The sequence below is a fragment of the Canis lupus genome, chromosome 6 (genome assembly GCF_011100685.1).
Source record: "Canis lupus familiaris isolate Mischka breed German Shepherd chromosome 6, alternate assembly UU_Cfam_GSD_1.0, whole genome shotgun sequence".
Lineage (NCBI taxonomy): Eukaryota > Metazoa > Chordata > Mammalia > Carnivora > Canidae > Canis > Canis lupus.
This window is the reverse complement of record NC_049227.1, coordinates 31,680,728-31,699,798: the sequence shown is the minus strand read 5'-3', so window position 1 is coordinate 31,699,798 and position 19,071 is coordinate 31,680,728. Positions and strand designations below refer to the sequence as shown.

The 19,071-nt window shown below is 60.1% G+C and overlaps 1 protein-coding gene across 1 annotated transcript in view; it reads right to left on the bottom strand.

Moving 5' to 3' along the window:
* The window catches only part of LOC111096475, a 143,805-nt gene that overhangs the window by 13,936 nt on the left and 110,798 nt on the right, over positions 1-19,071 (bottom strand). The window contains exons 47-60 of the mRNA XM_038540358.1: positions 16,220-16,357; positions 14,589-14,751; positions 12,355-12,461; positions 11,838-11,978; positions 10,071-10,184; positions 9,844-9,972; positions 9,004-9,165; positions 6,976-7,140; positions 4,413-4,581; positions 3,798-3,982; positions 3,521-3,613; positions 3,139-3,343; positions 1,980-2,083; positions 1,764-1,924 (exon numbers count right to left, since the gene is read on the bottom strand). Of these exons, the coding sequence (XP_038396286.1) occupies positions 1,764-1,924; positions 1,980-2,083; positions 3,139-3,343; positions 3,521-3,613; positions 3,798-3,982; positions 4,413-4,581; positions 6,976-7,140; positions 9,004-9,165; positions 9,844-9,972; positions 10,071-10,184; positions 11,838-11,978; positions 12,355-12,461; positions 14,589-14,751; positions 16,220-16,357 (2,036 nt within the window). The remainder of the gene's footprint in view (positions 1-1,763; positions 1,925-1,979; positions 2,084-3,138; positions 3,344-3,520; positions 3,614-3,797; positions 3,983-4,412; positions 4,582-6,975; positions 7,141-9,003; positions 9,166-9,843; positions 9,973-10,070; positions 10,185-11,837; positions 11,979-12,354; positions 12,462-14,588; positions 14,752-16,219; positions 16,358-19,071) is intronic.

Sequence of the window (19,071 nt, the reverse complement as noted above, 5' to 3'; positions counted from 1 at the left end):
CTTTAATGGGGTACCCTCATGGCTTCTCAAACTCAGCACATCTGGACTGACACTCTGACCGTCCCCACTCCTGCCACAGAGACTGAATAAAGACCCCCAAAGACCTCCAAGTACCCGGGACCTAGGACTACAATGACTTATATGGCCAAGAGCACTTTGCAGGTGGGACTAAATGAAGGATTTTGAGATGGGCTATCCAGGTGAGCCCATGTAATCAGAAAAGGGAGGGAGGAGGGTCACTCAGACAAGATGTAGGGCAGAGGCTGCAGGGGAGGTGATGCTAGGGCATCGGCTTTGAAGGTGGAGGAAGGGTTCTCAGAACCAAGGAGTGCAGGTGCCCCTAGATGGTGGAAAAGGTAAAGGGGGTGGGTTCTGCCCCCGAGCTTCCCCAGGAACCAGCCCTGCCCACACGGTGACTGCAGTCCCCCAAAACTGAATTCAGACTTCGGACCTCCAGAACTACACCAGAAGAAATCTGTGTTGTTTTAAGCCACTAAATGTGTGGGTGAGTTGCTACAGCAGCAATGGGAGACTAATGAAGCCCTGATCTGCTTTGCCACCAGTCATCCATCCTTGCTCCACAAATGGACCATTTGCAAGGCCCAGAAACCTTGGCACCATCTGTTCCACCACCTAATCTGATCCATAGTAGATCCACAGGCTTGACCTTATACCACGTCTGGAATCTGAACATCTCGCAGCCCCTCCACGGCTCCCACCGCTCAGCTGAGCCCCCCACCCCCACCCGTCTCGTCTGGACAGCCACACAGAGGACCACTCTTTACTGAGCCCCACACTTCTGTCCACACTACTCTGCTGCTCTGATCTGAAGTTTCAACACCAGGGCCAGAGGGATCTTTTTAAATAGGACACAGATCATGACTTTCCTCAGCTCAAAAACTTTCTGTGGGTTCCCATCTCAGAGTAGAAGCCACCATCCTCACAAAGGCCCTAGGCCACCTGGATCCCTATCACCTCTCGGGCTCTTGCACCCTCCATTTCAGCCCCACTGGCTTCTTTGATACTCCTCCAGCAGGCTAGGTGCATGCTCACCCCTGGGCCTTTGCACCGGCTGTGCCTCCTGCCTGGAACTCTTCCCATGATGTCCACTCGGCTCCCTCCCCTGGCTCCTTCCAGCCCTTGTTCAAATGCTACCTTCTTGCAGAAGCAGACCACGGCTGCACCCTTCAAAAGGTGCCCTCACCCGACTTGTCCTGTTTCTCTCCAGCATTAGCCACCTGACATACCAAATCAGAGGCTAGGAAACTACAGCCCATGGGCCAGAGCCAGCCTGTATCCTGTTTTTGCATGGCTTGCAAGCTAAGAGGGGCTCTTCTGTTTTTAAAGGATTATTTAAAACAAAAACAAAAGTGAAGACGACATGAGAGCCCATCTGGCCTACAGAGCCTGAAAACTTTACCCTTAGGCCCTCAGGACGAAAGGTTTGCTGAGCCCTGACGTAGATAACCTAGCTGTACCTGTTCAGTGCCCACCTCCCGCCGTGGACTGTGGCCATCATGAGGACAGGGACCCGTCTCTCTCACTGCTGTATATACAGCGCTGCCTAAAACAGTTCCTGCTCAGAGAACATGTTCAGAAAATACCCATGGAATGAAGAATAAGCCTATTTCCTCATCTGTGAAGATGGGGGCTGAAAATGCCCCCCAGGCAGGGTCATCCTAAGGGATGAGTGAGACCTAAGGGTGTTTTAGCCCAGGGCGTGGCTGGGGCAGGGAGGCAGGGAAGGACGGACCCCCAGGTACCTGGCTGAGAAGCTGTACAGAGCCAGCAACGGCTTGCAGAGCCTCCTCAGGGCCCGTGACAAAGTGGCTTCGGCCCAGGACAGCATCTGGCGGGCGGCCTGCAGGGGAGGCGGGCGGCGAGAGCCATCAGGGTCCGCCTGGCCGGGCAGGGCCGCGTCCCACTCCTGCGCCCCACCTCACCAGCTCCAGGGCTGCCCCGATGGGCCTGGGCCGCACGGCCCGCAACAGCTGCACGGCCTCCTGCGCCCGTTCCTGCCACAGCTCGTCCAGGGGCCGCAGTGTCACCTCCAGGTAGGCATCCTTCAGCGTGGCCAGGGGCCCTGCAACAGGTGGCCGCCCCTCACTGTGAGGCACCCCCAGGGGTCCGGACAGCAGGCAAGATGTCCCGGCCTGCATCCCAGACCTGGGCAGGGAGGCCAGTCCCCCGGACAACCCAGGCCTCCAGGAAACAGCTGGTTCCAGGGCACCAGGGAGTGCAGGGAAGAGCCAGCCTCGCAGGCCCGAGACCACCCCCCCCCCCAACGGCCTGTTCACAGCCCCGGGGAGCCCGGGCTTCAGGAGGGCTGCCTCCACTCCCGGAACTGAGGGCCTCGCTCTGCCCAAACTGCACAGAAGGTGGTTGATGCTCAACACCCTCCTTTTCTTTCTGCGAGTCTGGAATGGTGGTGTGTGCCAGGGGAGGCGTCCTGCACGACCAGCCCCCAAAGGAAACCCTAACGCGCTTCCCTGGCAGACCAGCATGCCATCACCACGCTGGAGGAATTGAGGGCGACCCGGGTGACCTCCCAGAGAGAAGCCTCTGGAAGCTTGTGCCTGGTGCTCGTCCCTACCTTGGGCCTCGGCCCCTGCGCCTCTGCCCTTTGCTGATCTTGCTCTGTGTGCTTTCGCTGTAACAGATCCTAGCTGTGAGCGTGAAAATATTCTGAGAACTGAACCCTAGTGAGCCACGGAACCTGGGGGTGGCCGTGGGGATTTGGACACAGAGACAGAAGCGGGGTGGGAGATGAGGGCTGGCTCTCGGCCCCGGTGCTCCTGTGGAGTGGCCAGAGCTTCCCAGCATCACTGACAGGACGCTTGGGGCCGCGGCTACTTAGCAACCAGGACAGAAGCCTTAACCACACAGCCACCCTGGGGCTGATCGCAGAACCAGAGATGGGCTCTGGAATCTTCCAGCTGTGGGCCTAATAGAAACAAAGCTGTAAGCCCAAAAGAAATCAGGCGGGGACTGGAAAAAAATTGAGCAGCAGTTCCCAACGAAATAAGGCAGTGGACATAAGGGATATTAGCTTAGAGACCCAGAGGAATGGAGGCAGCAGAGGCCATGTAGGCTGCAGGCCCGAGGGCTCTGGGGTCGGGCCTTCTCTCCTGCACTCACGTTCCAGCTCATTCCGCAGCTGCTCCAGCCCGGCCTGCAGCCTCTCCAGGTAGAGTGGCAAGTGGTGTGTCAGCGCCCGCCTGGCCTGGCTCTGGCTCCACAGCGAGGCCGCCGCCCGGCCACTTGCCAGCACAGCGTCCAGTCCCGCGTGGGATAGCTGCAGGATGGGGCCCACCACACTGTCCAGGGTGCCCGCCGGCCGCACCTGGGCAGGGAAATCGAGGCAGGATCAGTGTGAGGGTCTGGGGCACCCAGCATTCCAGAAAGTCCTCACACCTGCTGAGTGGGGGGCACAGGCCAGGCGGGGGGTTCTGGGGGTGCATCTCCACACACAGCCTCCCACTCTCCAAGTGTGTCCCCAAGACCCCGACGTACTACCCACCAGGCGCCGGAACCTCTCCACGTAGGCATCCAAGCCTCGGACCTTCTTCTCCAGCTGGGCTCGCACCTGGGCCCCAATGGCTGTGATTCTGGACTGCGGGCACAGAGGGGCAGGCTGGGGTGGCTGGGAGGTTGCCGGTGACGGGTGCCCCAGGATGTGTGTGCAGGCTATGGGGCTGCTGCTGGTTTCCTGGGCACTGTGGGACCCAAAGGGCTTGCAGTACACCCCACCCCCAGCCCCCAGAGAAAGCAGCACCCCCCGGCCCGGGCTGTCTCACCTCCACGCGGCCCAGCAGGGGTTCCTGGCAGCCTTGCGCCGCCAGGCGGAGGCTCTGGTTGGCAGCCTGCAGGGTCAGGCGTCCCAGGGATGGCCCGGGCCGCCCGCCGTCTTGCAGCAGGGCCTCCGCCTCAGCCGTCCGCCTGTGGGCACACGCCCGCAGCACGACACTCTCCTCTCGGCTCCCTGGAGCCAGGAAGGGTCCTGCTGTTGTCCCCAGGACTGGCCCCGCTGCCGCCCGGATGCCCACTCCGCCTCCTGCCACACCTTCTGGAGCTTTCCCCACCTACGGGGCCTACTAGTGTTTGCAGGCCTGGAAGTGCAACCACCCCCATCAATGTCCCGGCCACCCCCTTCCCCGGAGGCCTGGTCTCCTTCTGGTCCCCCAGTCCCTACTCACCTCCCACCGGCACGGCTGTGCCCTTCTATCAGCCTCTCCCGCCATCACAGCCCACACAAGAGGCCACAGGGGGCTCTCTGTCACCTCCAAGCCAGGGTGCCACGAAATCCTAATGGGGTTCCTTGACTCCTGAACTCTCAGCACCCCAATCTCTGTCCTGCCTGGGGCCAGGTTGGGCTCTGCCCCAGCCGTCTGAGTGTACTCACTGCCTCTCACCTTCCTCGTGGCCCGCAGAGGCCTGGAGGCAGCCCTGGGCCCGCAACACCGACAGCCGCACTTTCTCATCCCCGTCGCCCACATGTCCCTCTAGCTGGACAAGGAACCGAGAAGCTGAGGTAGAGACGCGGCCCCGCAGGCCAAGGCGCTGAGCCTTGGGGCTGAGGATCTGCAAACAGGAGGGCAGAGAGCAGAGTGAGGCCCGGGGAGCGGAAAGGCAGTGCCCACCCCCACCCCATATCTCCAGGGACACGGGACCCCCACGTCCATCCTCCCACAAGGTTCACTGTCCCTGCCAACTGCAGAAAGTACCTATTAAATCCACATCTGGAGGCCTAATAAGCCAGTGGTACCCGCCCCCCATGTGCCTTAAAAATCACCGATGCCAGGCCTCACCCCAGAGACGCTGCCTTCACTGATCCCGGTGGCCCCCGACCTTGGCATTTTTGCCATTCCAGGTGCCCAGGCGTTTCTACCTGCAGGCCGTGTTTTCTGTAATTTCCTGAGAACCACGGCAAACGTCTCAGCACGTACAAGGAGATGGGGGTAGCGTGTGGCACAAATGCGGTCACTGGGCAGCTTACCCCGACCCTTGCAGACACCTACCCTGGCAGGAGGGGGACTCAGGACAGGTGGGTTCTGAATGGGCAGGGGAGGTCCAGGAAAGGTCACAGAGGCCCTCACAGAAGGAACCCTGGAGGACACCCTGCAGGTGGAGGCCCATTGTGGGGACGGGAGCCACCTCTGGTCTAGGCTCAGCTGCCCTGTGTTCCAGCCCAGGTGCTGCTGCTAACAAGCCCTACAACCCTGAATAAGTGCGTTGCCCTGTCCGTGCCTCAGTTTCCAATTCTGTAAAATGATGCAGCACGGCGGCCTTCAAAACTCAGCAGGGATCAGAATTGCTCTGCGTACGTGTGTACGGGAGGCGTCTTACAGGTTGAACTGTGTTCCTCAAAAAGGTGTGGGAGTTCGAACCCTGGTGCCCGTGGAATGTGGGGCTGCTTGGAAATAGGGGGTCTGCGGGTGTGATCCAGTTAAGGAGTGGTTGTAGTGGATTCAGGTGGGCACGAGATCCCCCGGCCGATGTCCTGGAGAGACAGCCACGTGAAGAGGCAAAGGTTGGGACCACGTGGCCATCAGCCAAGGAGCGCCAAGGATTGCTGGGGCCACCAGAAGCAGGCAGAGGCCAGGAGGGACGCTCCCCTGGAGCTTCTCCTGGGAGCGCGGGCCTTGCGGACACCTTGGTTTTAGACTTCTAGCCTACATGACCATGCAAGAAAAAATCATGTGTTCCATCACCGAGCTGGGGGTCATGTGTTCGGCAGCCTGAGGAATCGAATCCACGGGGCCCACTATGCATGCACGTTCTAGAGAACCTGTCCTTGAGGTTTCCAGGTGGGCGGGGTGGAGCCCAGAAAGCCTTATGAAATTTCACAGTGCACGACGTGAGCTCTGGTGGGGGCGTCTGCAGACCATACTTGGGGTCTCTGTCCCCAAAGGCCACTTGCTGAGCTCCACCTGAGTCGCTGTCACTGGTGAGGGCCTGCTGGCGGGTGAGTGCCTGGCCTCCAGAACCTGTTTCTCTGCTCCACAGGGGCCTCTGCATTGTCAGGAGGACCAAACGAGGCCAGGAAGGGCCTCTACCCACCACATGGACCCTCCCACGGGGCAAGTGGCTCACTCCTAGGCCTTCAGTCCTGGCAGGCAGGCCTTGGGGCGCTGGGATTACAGACACGGGAGCAGCTAAGGGCCTGGCTGGCAAGCGGGGGAACCGAGCAGTCACCCTGGACAACCTTGGAAAGCAAAGCTCTTTAGAAACAGCCACGCTATGGCGCTGGGAAACAGAGGCCAAGTGAGCTCCGGATGCAGGAAAGCCATCCCCGCCCAGCGCCGGCTGCCGGAAGGAACACGCACCTCACGAGCACCCACTGTGTGCGTGCCCTGCGCAAAAGGACTCTGCAAAGGAGGTGGGATTTGCTCCCGTGGCCCAGAGGAGACAACGGAGGACAGAAGAAGGAAAGTCACAAACTCAGGCTCCCCCGGTCAGGGTGACACAGGAGTGCGCAGGTGGTAACCGCGATGGGGCACCCACTGTGTGCCTGCGCTAAGCGGGCAGAGGGAGGGGGTGCCCGGACCCCCATTCTCATCAGGCACTGCTCTAAGTGACCCACACAGAGTCACATAGTTAACCCTTGCGGTGGGAGTCCCATGGGAGGTGGGGTAGGTGCGATCATCACTCTCCATAGCAGGAGGTCTGCGGTGGAGCGGGTTGTCAGGAAGAGGCTAGGGGTGGGTTCAAACCCAGACAGTCCAGTCACTGCCTCTTTGGTAGGGCAAGGGCCAGAGGCTGAGGAGCTGCTTTGTCTCAGGGCTGGGGACAGGCCAGAGGGTCTCACCCCCCCTGGAGCTCGGGTCCCCCACCAGGATGCCAGCCCGCGGTTCTGACCATGGCCACTAGGTGGCAGGGCCATGCAGGCGGTGGTGGCCTGGCCCGGGAGCAGGGCCCGGGAGCATCCTCCTGGGGGGTGGGGTGGCGGGGGACAGCCCTGACCTGACCACCCACCTCCAGCTCCCCGGAGAAGTCTGGTGTCCGAGGCTTGCTGTGGTTGCGGAGCGTCAGGCTGAGCTGCAGGCCATGGTCTGGGTCCGGGGTGAGGCCCAGCTGGCAGTGGGAATGCAGCAGGAGCTCCCTGTGGCCCAGGGTGTGCTCCCCGGAGACTGAGAGAGCCTGGAACGAGAAGGTGGGTGTTAGCGGTCACGGTCACGGAGGCTCAGGGGCAGCAGCTTCCCCTCCCCACCAAGCCCTGGCCTGATCCAGACCACTAGGGCTGTCGCAAAAGCCTCTTGGGTCTCCCATCCCCCAGGTCAGCCCCAGCCCCAGCCCATAGGCCCTCCTCTACTTGGTAACCAGATTGACCTTTAAAAATGCGAATCAGACATTATCCCTGTGCTCAAAAACTCTCTGCCTTCCACCGTACTGAGAAGAAAAGCTGCCTTGGCACGGCCCACTGGTCAGTATTATCTTCTTAACCTTACCTCCTTGCTCTCTAAAGGCTGCCCTATGTTCCTTAAATACCCTAAGCATGTTCTGCCACAGGGCCTTTGCACTGGCTATTCCCTCTGCAGAGCTTGGCCCTGTCAGTGAGGCCCCCTTGCAACCCCCTGTCTCCTCTCCCTGCTTCATTCCTTCACGGCATGGATCATGCCTGAGTACATATCATGCATCTTGTTTAACTCTTTCCACGCCCTGGAATGTGAGCTCCAGGGGGTGGGGTACCCCGACTGCCCTTGTTCCTGCACCTAAGTACAGGGTCTTGCATAAGTAAAAACCACAAATGCTTTCTGAACAAATGGATGAATGGGGTTGGCAAACTGCCTCAAGAGCCAAAGAACACTGCTTATTGTTGTAAATAAATATGTATTGGAGCAGGGCCACACCCATTTGTTTACAGAGATCCTATGACAGCCAAGCTGAGTAATTGTAACAAAGACCATATGGCTTGAAAAGCTAAAATGTTTGCTATCTGATCCTTTACAGAAAAACTCTTACCCTGGGATGGATGGATGGGCGGATGGACAGGAGGGTGGGTGTGTAGGTGGGTGGTTGGGTGTGTGGATGGATGGATGAATAGATGGACAGGAGGGTAGGGAGTAGATGGATAGATGGATGGATGAGTAGGTGGGTGAGTGGGTAGCTGGGTAGGTGAGTGAATGGACGGACAGGAGGGTAAGGAGTAGGTGGTTGAATGGATGGGGGGATGGATGGGGGTGGGAAGGTGGGTGAGTAGGTGGGTGCGTAGGTGATTAGGTGGGTGGATGCATGGTGGATAGATGGATGGATAGGAGGGTGGGGAGTGGGTAGATGGATGGATGGATGGACGGATGGACGGGAGGGTGGATGAGTAGGTGGGTAGGTGGGTGTGTGAGTGGGTGGCTGTATAGGTGAGTACGTGGGTGAATGGATGGATGGACAGGTGGATGGATGGGAGGGTAGGGAGTAGATGGATTGATGGATGGTTGAGTAGGTGGGTGATGGGTAGCTGGGTAGGTGAGTGAATGGATGGACAGGAGGGTAAGGAGTAGGCAGTTGGATGGAGGGTGCGTAGGTGAGTAGGTGGGTAGATGGTGATAGATGGATGGATGGGAGGGTGGGGAGTAGGTGGATGGATAGGAGGGTGGGGAGTAGGTAGGTGGATGGATGGATGGATGGACGGACGGATGGATGGACAGATGGATGGGAGGGCAGGTAGGAAGGACCAATGAACCAGCTAACAGACCCAGGAAGAGTGTTCCCCTCTAACAACGATGAGGCTGAGTACCTTCAATCCACGTGTGAAGCACTCTTCCAGCGTCACACGTCGCCCATGCCATGTCACCCTACACGCGGGAGCCCTACTGCCTGTCCTGTCCCTCAGGTGGAGCACTGGAAGTTGAGAGTACTGACCTGCCCCGCCTGCGGTCACCCAGCCGGCAAATGGCAGAGAGGTGATGGTGGCACCTGGCTAACCCGCCCCCACCCCTGCACTCCGTGGGTGCTCTCCTCACCCCCCACCTCGGGGACCCCTGGGCCCCTTCCTCAGGACGCACTCACCCTGGGCAGGTCGCAGAGCCCCAGCTGCAGGGAATGGCGCAGCCAGTGGGTGTAGTCGGTGTCCACTTCTCCCCGGAAGCTGTGTGTGGTGCAGGAGGTGGTGAAGATGTGCTCTAGCACGGCCTCGGCGTGGATCCTGTCTGGCTGGGACGGCCAATGCCTCTGCAATGAGAGGGCGCCGTGAGGCGGGGGCTCATCCCCTAGGGGGACAGTGGCCAGGGCCAGCCACAAGAGTGGGTGCTGCAGGTCCTGCCATCAGAGCCCTGGCCGGGCGCAGCAGCCATTCCTACCCTGGGCAGGACGTCTGTTGGGAGCACCGAGGGGGCTGAGCCTAAGGGGTCCCAGAACCCAGGGTGCCGGGCCCCAGAAGGAACAAGGCCTGCTGTCAGGACCAGCTGTCCTCGTGTCTCCATGGTCCGGTCCCTGTCCCAGGCTCTGTCTGCAGAGCAGTGCTCGGCCCCAGCAGCAGCCCCAGGTGGGGAGCGATGCCCGGAAGACCCTGACCTTGACACCTCCAAGAACCTGAGCCCCCCCACACACACACATCCTCCCTGGCGTCACCAGCCCCTTCCCTCGTCTGCTCCCTGTGCTCACCTCGCGCCGGGCGCCTTGCTCTCCTCATCTCCCAGAGCTGTCCCTACACCCCAGTCAGGGAAGGAGGATCCCCCCCGTTTTACAGCAGAGAACAGCACGGCTCACGGTGGAGAAATGAGTTGCTCACGATCCTACAGCCCAGCTAGCGCTTGCCCGGGACCCCATGGCCTCCGAGCCCGGCACTTTCCACGACAGGTGGGGCCGCCCCAGGGTTACCTGTCTGGGACCCGGCTCTCCAGGCCTCACCTCGTAGGTCAGGTTGTGCCGCACCCTGCGTCGGTCCCAGGACAGGTCGAGCTGCTCGCTGAACACGGCCGGGGTGTGTGTTAAGGCCCCACAGGCCTTGAGGGCACTCAGGCCCCATGTTTCCTGGAGCTGACGGGAGGATGGCGTGTGGGGCTCGGGGAGCCAGCACAGGGGCCCGGATTTAGGGAAAGGCCCCCACTTGGCTGGCCAGTGCAGCCGGCACATACCTGTCCCGGGGAGGCGGCCAGGCAGCCGTCCCAGGTGCTGCTGCGCTGCGAGGACCTGTCGGTCCAGGTCAGGTGCAAGGTCACCGGCTGCCCTCCATCCCAGGCCAGCTGGACCTGCGTGGAGATGGGGGGCAGTGGAGGGGAGGGGCAGAGGAGAGGCCCGTCTGTGCTGCGGGTGGGGGACAAGAGGAGCGGGGTGGGAAGGGCTGGTGGGAGGGGTAGGGGGGTAGCCCACCATCGTAGGGGACCCTGGCCTTAGGGTGCTCAGAGCCACACCCACACCAGGAGCCTGCATGGGTCCAGATGCAAGGCTCCTCCTTCTGGATCCCGATCCCCAGCCCAAAGGAAATCGGAGCCCCCCACCTCGGGGCCTCTGGGGCCGCTCTGGACTGAACTGTGGGCCCTGCCTGCCCGCCCCTCACCCCTCCGCTCAACCCCAGAGTGCTGGTCCTAGGCCGCAGGGCGGATGGCAGGTGATTGGGTGTGGAGGAGGTCATGGGGCGGCCTCCAGATGGGATTGGTGCCCGTGAGAAGGTACCCCAGAGAGCTCTCTCCCTGGCATTGGGGGGATGCGGAGAAAACCGTGAGCCAGCACGAGAGCACTCCCCAGAACCTGAGCAGGCGGGCTCTTTAGTCTCAGGCTTCTAGCTTCTAGAAGTGGGAGAAATACGTTTTTCTGTTTTAAGCAACAGAAGCCACCCAGCCTAGGGGGGTGATTTTTTAAGATTTATTTATTTGGGAGAGGACGAGAGTGAAGCCCCCACAGAAGCAGGGGTGGGGAGGGGCAGAGGGAGAGGGAGAGGCCCCACGGAGCAGGGAGCGTGACGCGGGACTCGATCCCAGGACCCTGAGGCCACGACCTGAGCTGAAGGCAGACGCTTAACTGACTGAGCCACGCGGCGCCCCCACCTGTGGTGTTCTGCGGCAGCAGCTGGAGCCCACTAAGCCCCCGGCTGATGTCCCCTCCCTGGCTCCTGCCCCCCCCACCCTGTTCCTAGCTGCCTCGGGCTCTTCCTGAAGCTCCCCAGCACATCCCCACCTCAGGGCCTTGCACTGGCTGTTCCTTCCCCCCCACCCCCAAATGCTATTCCTCCAGCGTGTCACAAGGCGTCCCCCTGTCATCTGTGGGGTTCTCACGATTCTCACGGTTACTTCCCCCAGGAGGCCCCTCCTGGACCCCCCCCCCCCCAATCTGGTTAGTCTCTGTCTCCACCTCCTCCCTGCTTTCTTCACAGGGCTTATCACAACTCTTCTTTCCCTTCAATCGTGGCTTGAATTTTAGACAGGGTCTGCCTGCCTGCCTGGCCCGGCGCATCTGCCGTCGACGCGCACTGGCCTGCTGTCCTCCACTCCGCAGCTGAGAAAACCGAGGCTCGGAGAGGGTCCCGGGGCTGCCCGAGGCCCCCCGGTGAGCTGAGGAGCCTGGCTGCCCCGCGCGGACCCCCGACTAAAGCAACGAGTACATAAATGATGAGTTGGACGTGCACGTAAGCCGTTGCGCTAAAACGTGAGCCCTTTAGACGCAGGACTGCACGCCTTGAACACCGCCTGGCATGCAGTAGGTGCCTAATAAGGTATTGATGAAAGGACGAACGAATGAAGGGCCCCTCGGTCAGGAATCTGCGGCTCTGCAGGAGCCCCGACAACCAGACCAGCAGAACCCTCGTCCCTGCACACGGCACCCGGTGCCCGGCCTGCGGGCCCAGCCACGCAGCTCCCCACCCCCGGGACCCCCACCCACCGGCACCTCGGATGCGCCCCTCTCACCTGCCGGCTCTGCTTGCCGCCCCTGCGCTCAGCAAGGCCGCCAGCCTCCATGCGCCACCAGGACAGGTTGAAGGGCTGAGCCAGGGCCAGGCGGGCGGCCAGCTGGCCCTTCCCCAAGAGCAGAGAGGAGGAGACCACCACCTGGGGAGGGGGCAGGCTGAGCCGACGCCTGGCCCAGAGGGGCAGCCCCCTCCCCACGCCGTGCAGACAGCCTTCAAGGTCAAGGGCGTGAGGGCAGCTGGCTGGGGCAGAGCACACGACCCCAGCCCTGCCCTGCCCTCCACTGGCTCTGTGACCCCAGGAGGGTCGCTGCACCTCTCTGGGCTCCGACTTCATCAAGTGCTAAGTGGGGCTGACTGCTAAGCCCTCACTAGGTGGCAGCCCCTGGCGTCCCTGGCGTTGCTCAGGTGTTGCTGGAACCTGATTCCAACCCCCCCCCCCTCCACCCACCCAGGGCCTTTCCCACAGTTTCTTGGGGGCTGCCTCCGGTGGGGCTCCTTCCAGCCCTGACACCTACCTGGTCCTTGTCATCCCAGCGCACAACCAGGTCGTCCCGATGTCTGCGTCGTGAATGCTCGCAGGACAGGCGGAGGCCGCTGTGCCACGGCGGGTGGGCGAGCTCCGCTGGGTGGGAGCACAGGAGAGCACATGTGAGGGCAGGGCCTGGGGGATCTCGGCCGACACAGCCGCCTACTCAGGCAGGTGGAGGGTGGAGGCCACGTGCTCAGGTCATCTCATCGGCGCGACGTTCAGCAGCTACACTCTCACTTGGTCGCAGCTCCCTGACCTGGCCCTGCGGGAGCCCCGAATCCCACCCCCCACCCCTGCGATGAGCCTCCACCTCCCGCCTCAAGGGGCGGGATCTGTTTCCATGGCCCTTGAACCTTGGCTGCAGGTGACTTGCTAACAGAATCTAGTGAAGGTGACGCCACCGGATGTCGGATGTCACCGGCTTGCAAGGGCCTCAGCAACTGCCCCCCAACCCCCGCCCGGCTCGCTCTTTGGGACCCTCGCCCAGACAGTGCGGGAGCGGCTCCGGGCTGGCTTGCTGGAAGGTGCCACCACACAGTGCAGTGCCTGGATGGGCCAGCGCAGGCCGTCCGAGGTCTACTGGTGGCTGGCGAGCCCCAGGATGAGTCGGAGAGCCCAGGCGAGGTCAGCAGCCCACGTGCCCGGCCTGACGCTTACGGCGGAAGCCACGGAGTCTGGGGACGTTTGTCACCTCCCACCAACATCTTGTACCACTCACGTCCCTCACGCTCTTGGGTCTGGTGTCCCTGTGAATGCCCCACGCCCACCTGGGCCACACTCAACTGGGCGGCCACCCTCTGCTCTCATCCTGTCCCGGAGCGTGATGCAGGTGGCACCCCCACCCCCAAGGCCTCACAACAGACAGCCTCCCTGCCTCTGGGATTGCTCCCCTCAACCCCGAGGGGGAGTCTAGCTGCCCTGACCTCCTGCATCATCACTTGACCCCATCTTGTGAGGCCACCAGGTGGTCCCGCCTTCCCAAACCCAGAGCAGGAGTCCGCCTGAGTCTCCGCAGTCCACAGTGGCCACCTTGGTGACCTCTGAACTCTCTGGAAGGGGGGCCACCTGCCGCTACACAGGCTCCCGGGAGACAGTGACCCTGGCTGCTTCCCGAGGCGCCGTCGGCTCATCCGTCCAGGGAGCGCTGACCACACATGTGTGCTCCACACTCAGAGCCGTGACCCTCGTTGTTTCCACCCTCCGGCCCCCCAGCTCGCAAGCTCTGTAAGCACAGAGCAGGGGCCTCAGGCTGCGGAGCCCACCCACGATCCCCCTGCACGCACAACCGTGCACGCACACACACGCTGCCTTGGTGCACTGAGGGGTCACACATTTCCCCTGCCTCGCAGGACACACATACGGCAGCGGGGGCCTGGGAGACGCCATCCGACCACCCCCCAAGCCGCGTTCCCGGGACTGGGGTCTGCACGGTGTCTCCCACTCGGCCGGCCAGCAGGTCGGGCTCTGCTGTGTGTAAAGGGGGCTCTTCGAACAGAAACCGATACTCACGTGACTGCACGGCCCCTGCCGGGGCAGCCTGTGTCCTGGAGGGCCTCGGAGGACCCAAGTGCCATCAGCGGGCCTGCGGTGGGACAGCGCTCGCCTCCCCTGCTGACATCAGCCTCAGCTCTAAAACCCCCTGGGGATGCTCGGGGTTGCCCCATCTAACACACTTCCCATCTTTTCACAGTCAGGGTAACCCTCACTCCGGGTAGGGGGCTGGGACCTGCGTGACCTGGGTCCCTCAGCCTGCCCCCAACCGTCTCCTCTCGTTGCTACCCCTTTCGGTGCACTCTGGCCACACTGGCCTTGCTGCTGTTGCTCTAGCACCCCAGGCTTACTCCTACCGCAGGACCTTTGCACCTGCTTTTCCTTTTGCCTGCAATGGCCCTCACCATGGCTACTTCTTTCTCGTCATTCAGGGCTCAGCTTGAACGCAACCTCCTCAGACATGCCTTTCTAGCCTACACCCCCCAAAAGAGCCCCACACCCCTAAATCGAACCCTTCTCACTCTTAGAGTGTTAGAAACACTGATGTGATTTTTTTCTTCACGTTCACATCGCTGCTCACTGCCTCTCCCCCCCGAGGGCAGGGCCCTGGGCCATCTCACTTCTGGGTGGACCCCCAGTGCCTGGAACAGTGCCTGGGATAAGCAGTTGTTCAAAGATGGTTCACTGAGCGACCAGGCCGCCCCTGCCGGTGCCCCGTCAGACACTCACCCTGCAGGCTGAGGTTCCCCGCGAGCCTGGGGAAGGGCCCAGAGAGGCCCCCGTTGAGGACCACCTCCTGGTTGTCCCACAGAACCGTCTGGTGCAGGGCGTGGGCCCCGTGGGCTCTCTCATATGAGGTCTGCAGGACCAGTTCCCTGGGAAAGGCGCCGAACTGGAAGAGAAAGACGGCGCCAGGTCACGGGAGCGCCTGGCTCCCACTCGGGGTAGAAAAGGGGGGACACCTGGGGAAGAGGAGAGACGGGGCACGTCTGTGGGGCATTAACAGTTTGCTGGGCTGCCAGATGCCTCAGAAAGTCAGAAAGCCAAAGGTGCCCCGGGGACAGGCAGACGGTGTGGGGCATGGGGTCGGGACACCAGCGACAGCGACGGTGTGGCCCTGAGCACAGAATGTCACCTCTCAGCTGCGCATCCAAGCTGTGTGGCCTTGGGCTGGTTCCCTAACCTCCCTGAGCTCAGGTTCCCTATCTAGAAGAGGGGGTACAAGCAGCAGGGCTGACCTCGGAGACAACGCAAGGCTGGGGCAGCTCGGGGCCGAACCGTGGGCAGTGCCATGGGGGCAGGCGGGCCCTGTGGTTGCTACGAGGGCTTCTCAGACATCACTGAGCAGGCATTACGCTCAGGACCCCGACGCATAGCACTGGGTACAAAGATCCCTGGCGGATGGGGACACGTCACAGAGACAGAAGGTAACAGGACAAGGTGACAAGGGTGGCATTAGAGATACTCAGGAGGCAAAGGGACACAGAGGAAGAAGTTGGAAGACGATGCAGGGAAAGGCATTCCAGGCAGAAGGAACAGCCCGTGCCAAGGCTCAGGGAAGAGCACACTCCCCGTTGGTGGGTGCCCTCCTTGGAGGGCGACCCAAGGGCCCTCCGGGGGGGACTTGCAGGGAGGAGGGGGAGTTTACTCCCGAGTGTGGTCTGCCCTGCCTTGACACAAGACACCGTGGTTTCCTGCCCTGCTAAGAATAGTGGCCTCCTCGCTGGTGTCCCTACTGCCCCCTGTAGGTCCCGCCCCAGGGACCCTGCAGCAGCTGGAGGGACCTGAAACCGTCATTAGCATCGTGTCCTCAAAGGGCTTCCAAGGTCAGAGAACTAAATCCAAACCCCTCTCCGCGGCCAGCGGTGCCCTACATGCTCGGACCCCCACCACCTCCTCCTCACCCGCTCTGCTCCAGCCCAGGGGCCGTTCCTCAAACTCCTTCCTGCCCCAGGCCCTTTGTATGTGTTTCTCCCTCTGCCTGGAATGTCCCCTCCACCCCACCTACCCCGCGCCAGATTTTCCAACGGCCGATGCTTGCTCGTCATCCGGGGCTAGCTCAGATGTCACCTTCTTCGTGAGAAGAAGAGCCCCCGTTTGCTTCTTCCACCCGAAGAGCCTCCCCACCCACTATCACCCTGTTTGCTTTTCCCTCTAGAATGTATCACCATTTTCTTATTTATTTGTGCAGTTTTTTGTTCTTCTTTTTGTTGAGACCAGCCGAGAATCCACCCCAGCGCATCTCACCCACTTGGCAGCTCTTCACAAACTCTTCTTTTCTCAAAGGAATGACCCCGGAGCCCTCCCTGCAACCCCCCATCCAGCACCCCAGTCTGTCATCCTCGCCGCCCTCCATGCACCTGGGGGAAGGTCTGTTCCAGCCTGATGATGCTGGTGACGCGGGCCTTCGCAGTCGCCAGCCTGCTGCCCACGTGGAGACGATGCTCCTCCACCGCCAAGGAAATCGTGCCCTGGGCCTCATGCTCCGAGTACTGCAGCTGGGGCAGAAGAAAAGCAGGTGACAGGTCTCCTCCCGGGTCTCTGATGGAATATTCAGACAGATACGGGCTCCAGGCTGTAGGCTCCAGCCCCAGACACCCATGGCTTCCTGGACTGTTTGAAATCTGGTGAGATGAGGGTCCTGAGCCTCGGCTTAGGCCACCGGGGGTGCTGGTGACAACAACCTCTGCACTTCCTTCATGCTGTCACAGTGACTTGAAGACGCTAAGGGCCTGGGGCCATCAGGCAAGAATTCCAGGTGCATTACCATAGTGGGCAGCAGGGGGCAGTCTAGCGCAAGGAACAACGCACAGATGCCCATTCTGGCTCTATGTCCCTTGGGGTGGGTGACCTCCCCAGCTGGGATCATGATACTTTTATTAATGTGCTGATGTGAAAATTTTGTGAAATAACGTGCTGTCCTTCCAGACTGAGTAACAGAGTCCCACTTAGGGCACTGGCTACAAGCGTAGATTCTAGGCTCCTACCTACAGCCCGTAAAAACAGAACCTCTGGAGACGGGGTGGAGAAAGTGGTATTTTCCGAGAGCTCCACAGATTAGTGGCACCGCAGCCAAAACGTTGAGCCTGAATCTTGCACAAAGGGGCCCGACAAACCCAAATGGAGGGTTTTTGCAAAATCATTGCCTGGACATTTCAAAACTGTCAGTGCAAGGCTGCTGCTTCTTTAAGGACAAGGAAATGGTTAGGGGGAAGCCTGTCGATACCTGCCACCTACTTTGAAATGCATCAAAAGTTGAGAGCTAAAAAAATAAAAAATAAAAAAAAAAAGTTGAGAGCTATCTGATACAGCAAGTGGAGTGGAATAGGAGGGAGAAAATCTAGGCAGTGGGTGTGTCGATGTCCACTATAAAACTGTTTTAATTTCCTAGGGTCTAAAAAGCTTGAAAAGAAAATATTGGGGGGGGGGGAAATAGGTACGGGGTGGGAGAAGAATTTCTAGATCAGGGCTCCGCTTTGGGCCAAATTCGGCCCACCACTTGATTTTGTAAATAAAGTTTTATTGTAACATAGCCACGCCCATTTAATTTACATATTGTCCAGGGCTGCTTTTTGGTTACAGTGGCAGCACTGAGCAGTTGCAAAAGAGATCATATTGGGTCCAAAGGCTAAAATATTTACTATCTGGCTTTTTTTAAAAAATAAAAGTTTGCAGATCTCTCTTCTAGATGACAGGGCAACCAAGTACTCTGGGTGATCCTGGAGTGTGTCTGGGATTGAAAACAAACTAAATACAAACAAACGAACCAAAAAAAAAAAAAAAAAAAACCCAGCTTGGAAGAATATTATTGGGGCAACTGGGAAACTTTATTATGGACTGTATATTAGAGAACAGTATGACATTATATTAAATTTCCTGAATTTTGTACTTATGCTGCATTATGTAAGAAAATAGCCTTGTTATTGGAACCGCTTGCTGAAGTATTTAGGAGTAAAGAGGTATGACGTGTCCAGAAACATGCCCATATCATCTCTTAATGATACAGAAGAAGATGTATGTGGGCACAGGGGTGAACATGCAAATGCAAATACATGTGCCACGTAGGTATAATCAGGATGTTTGTGGCAGGATGTTGATAACTGGGGAACGTTCACTGTCCTAATGTAACTTTTCTTTGGGTTGGAAATGAATCAAAATAGGGGCAGCCTGGGTGGCTCAGCGGTTTAGCTCCGCCTTCAGCCCAGGGTGTGATCCTGGAGACCCGGGATCAAGTCCCATGTCAGGCTCCCTGCGTGGAGCCTGCTTCTCCCTCTGCCTGTGTCTCTGCCTCTATCTCTCTCTGTGTCTCTCATGAATAAATAAATAAAATCTAACAAATGAAAAAAATAAAAATAAAATAAAAATTGGGGGAACACTCAGAGGCCCCCTGGGTGACTGTGCAGTCAAAGCTTGGGGAACACTAAAATCGTGTGTGAAGGTGCCAGGGCAGGGCCTGGCACACAGCAGGTGCTCTGTGAACAAAGGCGGCCTGGGGCCCGGGCAGGGAGGGCAGTTAACGACCCTGGGCGGCTGGTGGGGTAACCAAGGGACCAGCTCGCAAATGTGAGGATCTGGCACTTGTTCATTAGGCAACATCTTTCACTGAGCACCTACTATGTGCCAGGCCGTGGGCCGGATGCTCCTGATCTGGGGAAGAGGGGCAGACAGGGAAACAGGTCGTGGGAAGAGACAGAGGGCGGGGCGCCAGCCTGGGGCTGCTGTCTGCCCCCAGGACTCCCCAATACTACATGCAGGCCAGATGCATGGCCAGGGGCTGTCCTGGCGGTTCCAGGTGGGGAGAGGATTCGAGGTCGCGGGTGGGAAGAATGCAGAGAGCCTGGACCATGGGAAGAAATGGGGCACCTGGGAGGCAATGCTGGCTCAGCTCAAAGGGCTGTGCCATTTGATCCTGGTGCCGGGAGCATGCCAGGCCGGGGAGGCGGCGCCAGGCACCAGGCACTGGGCAGGAGGGCCCCCCACCCCGCTCCCCAGGGTCTCTTGGGCCCAGCTGGTGGCTGCGGGCCCAGCCCAGGAACGCAAGCCTGGGGATGATGTTTGAGAAAGCCGGAGCCAGGGCTTTCCAAGGGCAGCCCACCGGGCCCCGCCGCAGGCCCGTGGACAGATGCAGGGGTGCCAGCGCTCCCCAGGGGGCCCCGGCCTGCACGGCCCCCTCCCGCCCCGGGCAGGGCATCTGGAAGCAGTTAGCGCTCAG